The 6,762-nt window shown below is 36.9% G+C and overlaps 1 protein-coding gene across 1 annotated transcript in view; it reads right to left on the bottom strand.

The window, feature by feature from the left end:
* Positions 1-6,762, bottom strand: part of LOC107093838 (matrix-remodeling-associated protein 5-like) — a 38,236-nt gene that overhangs the window by 16,778 nt on the left and 14,696 nt on the right. The window contains exons 4-6 of the mRNA XM_015389139.1: positions 5,566-5,695; positions 1,725-1,963; positions 1,445-1,596 (exon numbers count right to left, since the gene is read on the bottom strand). Of these exons, the coding sequence (XP_015244625.1) occupies positions 1,445-1,596; positions 1,725-1,963; positions 5,566-5,695 (521 nt within the window). The remainder of the gene's footprint in view (positions 1-1,444; positions 1,597-1,724; positions 1,964-5,565; positions 5,696-6,762) is intronic.

The raw sequence follows: 6,762 nt of genomic DNA, 5'->3' as shown, positions 1-6,762 counted from the left end.
GCAATCTGAAGGAGATTCGAGACATTTTTGGATGGTGATGAGATTTAGCTTCATGTGCATCCTGTGTCTGTTGTATACAAGGGCCGATTAGCCTACCACTACAATCTCCTGATCAGTAATCGCACTGTCGGATGATAATAATGTTTCATATTCAGTCATCCCTCCTGAGGTGATCGTGGGCATATGCTGCTGTTGAAGCAGAACTACCTCCACTTTGCATATGTGAAAACATGGTAATACTTCTCTGACTTTACTTCCAGATAGGCGACTCTGATCAGCAGGCCAGCTGACAGCTTTGCTACGGCCTGGGACATCCCTTTCCTTTTGCCCCCCCACCTTATCCTGATTCATCCTCAGTTTATTTCTAATATTAACTCATAAAATCCCTCAAGCCTTTGGTGTCATCTTCACTTTTTCTCTTTTTTTTTCTGTGCGCCAGAGTTCTGAAAAGCTGACATTCTTAGTTTGCAGCGAAACCAACTTCAACCGTTTATAGGGCCAGTCACTGTTTTTGATCACTTGCATACCCCTTACAAATGGAGTCCCCATCATCCCTCAATGAGGTCTAGAAGCACTAGATCTATATCCAACCATTCAGCAAAGATGCTGCTACATGGCTGTACATCTTATTCTGGTATTTAACCAATTAGATGAGCCCTTAAATGATATATTACCTACTGTAAATTAAGTTAGAAAAAAAAGTTTAAAAGTCAAGAAAAAAAGGTTAAAAGCTAATTGAAAAATTAAAAAGTTGATAAGCCTAGTTAACAATTATATTTAGGTTTATAAACTAAAAAAAATGTAAGTGCCAGTATCAGCATTAATGCCTTTAAGGTTATGTTGTACAAAAAAAAATGTGTTTCTTTCACTCTCAGCGTGTTTTCATGAATTTCTTATAGAAGCACTTATGTTATTTTTCTTATTATATTCAGGCAAGTTGGTGTTTCTTGTTACATTGACATTGAATGTTACAAAGGTAATACGGTCTTGCCTGGATTCCAATAACACTATAGGCTTGAAATTTTGATTTTCAAAGAATTTCATTGAGTGCCCTATAATGGGTTAAAAGTTGTAGCCTGCCGTTGTCCTGGTCAAACTCTTTTATGTTGGGTGGGGGGAGTTCTAATGGTCCCTTATATAAACATATTACATATACCTAATGCAGATATATATATTTAGTTACTCTAACATTAAATATTTTTATCAAAAATATTTCCTAAAAAATATGGCAGAGTGTCAATTTTGGGCCCCCCTTTGTCTTAGGACAAATGACCCCTTTTGTACCTTCCCTGTCGGTGGGTTTGCTGATCAGTGCCATCCCTCTACAGGAAGTCTGACATTTGGTTTTTGCCAGTTAGATGGCATCAGAGCATACAGTGTAAGAATAGATGTTTGAGCTGTAGCCGAGTACAAAGATTGAAAATATCCTACAGTAAGAATATACCTTCATGAGTGGCGCTCCATTCAACCAACCAGTGAAGCTGACAGTCACAGTTCCAGGGATTCCCATGGAGAGTGAGGAGCTCCAGCCTCGGAGCTGTTCTTATTGCTGCAGATGGGAGCTCCTCCAGCAGGTTGTCAGATAGGTGTAGGTGTCTGAGACAAAAAGCTGAATTAAAATCATCATTTCTTTGGTCAAGTTTTTTTTCTGTGAAGCTTTATTCCTTTTTGACCCAAAGTTAGAGAAATGACTAAAACATTTCCACAGTTTATTGGTTTCTTACTTAAGTCCAGAGGTCCAAAAGCTTCCTAATACTGAGAGAGTTATGAAGGTATGAGGATGGATCTCTTTCAGCAGATTTCCCTCCAGTTGCAGGAGTTTCAGAGAGGTCAGGCCAGAGAAGCTGTACGGCTCTATAAACTCTACGAGGTTGTGATCCAGATGGAGGCGGATCAGACTGTGCAGACCTTCGAAGAGACCGGCGTTCACTGATGTGAGCTTGTTGTAACTGAGCTTCAGGATCTGTTTATAAGAAAAAAGAATATGATTACATTTTGCTCTATTACACAATGAAACAGCTAACCTTCAGCTCATAGACTCTGTTACTGAGAATGAACCAGCGAATGTTGATCTGTCTCTGTCTGGTTTTGTAAAGTAAGCTCACAGAAAGTCCAGTGACTTGTTTAGTTTTTTCCATGGTTTTTTTTTTCTATGTATTTGTTGCTCTGATTAAATCTAATTCAGCCAATCAAAGCCATATGAAACAAGCAATCAAAGCGAACCTAATTACTCTATAAAGTAGAGCTTTAGGAGGTAGGAAAGCACTGTGAGGACTGTTTGTTCAGTTGGATGCTGTTAAATTCACTTTAACCGGCCTCATTATTGTGATTTTTCTTTTTTGTGTGTGATTTTCAAGGCCCCTAAAACGTTTTGCAGCTTTCTAAGAGGAAAACTCTTCAAAGCGGAGATTTATCAGAATAAAATCGGGGTCAGGGTGTTTTACATGGGCAGAAGCTTTCCCAGAGCTAATCTGATTATGCAAAATTCAAAATTAAATGTATTAGTTTTGAGATTTTGAAAATACATAGATTTTGTCAGTTATAAAATTGTGATTTTTTTTCTTGCCGAATGGCGGGATCCTTCAGAAAGACAAGAGTAATCGAGCACAGATTGCATTGAGCAGATAGTGAAGCAATGCAGCTGCTTTTAGACCTGCAAAGGGGCAGGGTGGTGGATGCTCTGCAATGCTTAAAATCACCATCAGCAAAACTCTCAGGTTTATGTTAATTGTATCACACACATCAGAATTGCTTCTTGGTGTTAACATGCTAGATTAGCATAGTGTGCAGCAGTTTTTGCCATTTTGTGTGGCCCTTATGGCTCCACAATGCTGCCTCCCATTGTCCTGATAGATTATGAATAGAACCCATGATGGGGGATATAGACATGGATCTGTCGCTCCCAATGTGCATGTAGGAGCCTAAACTATGTGTTTCACACAGTCTTTTTTGGATTTGGTAGCATGTGTTATTTTGTCAGATGATGTGGGCGGGGCCTATGAGAAAAGGGCCAGGTTCTAGATGAGAGGAGTGAAGCCTAACTTGGGTTGCCAACTCCCCGAAAAAAAAAAAAAAAAAACGGACATTTCATGTGCGTACCAGCTGACCCGATTGCCTTTACCCCTCCTGGCGTGGTGATTTTTGTTTAGCCCCCCTTTGTGTGTGAAATGATTATTTTAACTATTTGACCCAAATCTGCATTGAATTAGATGCATATTTGTGAGTGACATCAACACATTGAGAAAGAATTATTATCCAGAAATTCACTTTAATAAAAAATAACAAACTTTGCTGAATAAAATATGTATCTTAAACATGTAAACTGTAAAATTGAATATAAAACAATAGGTAAATAGTGCACATTTTTGGTTCAACAGCAACCTTGTGCAAACTTGTAAACATATTTGTTGAAGGTGCACCGCCCCCAAAAGCAGCATCAGCATTTATATTACTCCGTTCATCTCCCATCCTGCTCTGTTGTCTCCCGCTATCCTCTCCATGAGCAACACTTGGCCTTGACCAATGGGATAAGGGGATTCTGGATCATTACATGCTGTCAGCTCATTGGTCACAATGCAGGACAGGGCCCGGGGACAAGTTTACCATAAGTTTTGTATCTAACGTGCCTTTGTTCTTTATTTTCCATTAGCTTTTTACTGACTTTTTTTTTTTACTCTCACAGTAATACGACAATGTACGTTCCTTTTCCACTAAATGCGGGACAGGTACTTCTATTTCTAAATACGGAACAATTCCGTAGTTCAAGGAACTGTTTGCAACCCTAAGCCTAACAGTCTTTTGACCTCTGTCTTTATTTTTATTTCCATGTTTTATATTACATGATTTACTCATTACGTAAATATTTAAAAGTAAGTCATTTCTAAGAATTGTTTTTCTTTTTTTTATTATACTGGAAGTAATTGGAGTGTTTGGCTCAGATGCAATTAAATAATGATTTAAAATATGAAATAAGTTTAAGTTTCAGAACCTGAGAGTTTTTGCTGCTGGTTATTTGGCATGGTGTGAGACTCTGTTCAATTATCCTGGTGTTTCTCGAGGATCCATATGTGTGGCCCAAAAAAACCCCTAACATTTATACTTAGAATAAAATGTTAACACAATTAAAAACTGTTTTAATTTACTAAAATTCACCCTCATACCTTTACATTTTATTTATAATTTTGTATATACAGATTTACTCTCAGCAATTCAAATTTATTTTAATGACCAAAGTTTTTGCCCTTCAATTGATATCCATTTAGTGATAATCCAGGTAGGGCTGCAACTATAAGGATTATTTTGAAAATCGATTATACTGTTGATTATTTTTTTGATTAATTGATTAATAATAATAGCTAAAGGTTTCTTTTAGAAGACTTTTTACGAAATGAAACAGATGAAATTCAAACTTTTCCAACTGTGGATTTCTGGATGGTACATATTGTCAGGCAAAAGCATCTTTTTTCATCTTAAATGCAAAAATTTTACATGTTTTTTTACAATCTTGATATAATTACTGCTCTAACTGGGTCACTGTCAGTTAAAGGCATGTTTTACAGTCTCTAAACTCCAGTTAACAATTAATCCATTACTAAATTAGTTGACAATTAATCGATAATCGATAATAATCGATTGATAAACCGATAAATTGTTTCAGCCCTAAATGAAGTCACCCATTACATCCAAATGTGAAGAAAAGATGTGCAGAAAGTATAGGGGGTTCTACATCTGTGCTTTACTTAAATTAAAGACTATATTGGGTTTTACTAACTATGATCCGCTGAAACCATTTGGAACATCAGCAAACCAAAAAAAGTAAAGATGCATATAGGTCCAGTAAATTCCTGATTATGATCAATTTAAACAAAATAATTTAACTTCTTATACTTATATCTTATTTATAAAATGTCAGGTTGCGAATAATTTACACTTTTATCGATAATCAGTTATAATTTTCTACTGGAAGCAAAGCGATCAAACTGGGTCTGATCCTTTTTCCTGTTTATGAAGATTTTACTCTTGTAAATTTTGATTTTTTTTTTGTTCACTGATGGACTCTTGCTTCCATTGCTCAGAGTGATTTCAGTAAATCACTTTTTGTTTTTAGATGTGTGCTGAAAACTGATGAATTGTGTGACACCACCAGCTGCAAACATTTATACTTTCCCTGTTTGAGGTGAAACATGGTTACTTCACAGCTTGAATATTGATGCCCTCAAATTAAATCAACTTCCAGAAGAGATGACTGGAAAAAGCTGGTGTATGAAAGTAATATATGACTTAAAACTTAAGGGAGAAAAAAATATATATATAGGAAAAACCAAAAATCTGTATTATAAATGCTCAACTTTCGAATGTCACTGGTATTTTGCCAAAGTTGGAAGGCCTCCTTTCTATGACCCTAATCATTAGAAAAATTCTCTCTTAGATCACAGACCCCCTCCAAAACATTCATATTACTTTCCATTACAGTAAGATGGATTAATGTTAGTAAAATAAAAATAATAATTTTAACCTAAATGCAACAGAGGTCTAAAAAAGTACATCAACACAATGAAACAGTACCTGCAGTGACCTCAGGATGTAGAAGGCCCCAGGGTGGACTCTGCTAATGTCGTTTCCATGCAACATGAGCATTTCCAGTTGGCGCAGTGACCTGAATTCTGACCCCTCCACCTCTGTTAGACTGTTGTAACTGTAAGGATAAAAAAGTAAATAAATAGTCTGGAATGAAAGAGAAACCTTCAGGATCAGTGGGGTCTTCAAGAAACATCTGGGATCAGAGAGGTGTGGAACTAAATGTTTGCTCGCCACTGTTTGGCTGGTGAATGGGGTCACCCAGAGGTAAGGAAAAAGAAAACACTGGAGGAACTGGAAGATTGGAGTATGGAAGAGTAACTGAGATAAGATGGCCAACCTTTGACCTATGGGGATTTTCTCCACCTTAAAGCAATACCATCTGGTTGGCAGAAAACCTTCATACCACTCGACTTAGAGCTCCCCTATTCAACCCTGTTTACTTTTACAAAACCAGATTTATTCTGTTAATGTGTGAATTTAGTGCAAAGTTATATCCACAATCCTAATGCATCATCTTCTAGGAAACTAAATATAGCTTTTCAGACTATTTCCCAAGAGTCAAAAGCAAAATATTTATTAGTATAACAAAGTGCTGGTGAAGATTCTCAGTCATCCAGGTCATAGTCATTCCAAAAAAAGAAAATTAAAAACAATCCACTGGACTTTGTTTCCAAGTTTGAAGACGTTTCGCTTCTCATCCAGGAAGCTTTTTCAATTCAAAATGTCCGAAATAACGTTGAGTTCGAGGTTTTATACAGAAGCCTATCAAAATCTTGTTTTTGTTTTGAAAACATGCAAATTAAAACAGACGAAAGTGTTCACCCCTTTGGAATGGGAGTCGTTTGGCTGCTTTTTATAGCCTGTAATGCTCCATACCCCCATAAAGTGTTGGAAAGGGGGGTCGTTAAAGGGAATTGTTGGCCTGGCTGAATAAACAAGGTCCTCCGCTCTCCTGTACAGAGGCTGGGGCTGCGATAATAGCGGGAAGGAATCAACTTAATTGCTGCATTGTAGTTCTTTAAAAGCTGAAACCTGAGTCCACCCCCTCTGTTTAAGGTTGTTTTTCTTTCTTAACATAGATGGCTTCCTTTGGGCCATCTTTCACTTGAATTCCATCACCATCTATTTATCCAACATATCAATACTAGTGTTATATTATCATTTAATTGTTAGAGTAATGGC

The sequence above is a fragment of the Cyprinodon variegatus genome, unplaced genomic scaffold, assembly GCF_000732505.1.
Source record: "Cyprinodon variegatus isolate N-32 unplaced genomic scaffold, C_variegatus-1.0 Scaffold449, whole genome shotgun sequence".
Classification (NCBI taxonomy): Eukaryota; Metazoa; Chordata; class Actinopteri; order Cyprinodontiformes; family Cyprinodontidae; genus Cyprinodon; species Cyprinodon variegatus.
The sequence above is the reverse complement of the archived record's forward strand: the minus strand, read 5'-3'. Positions and strand labels throughout refer to the sequence as shown.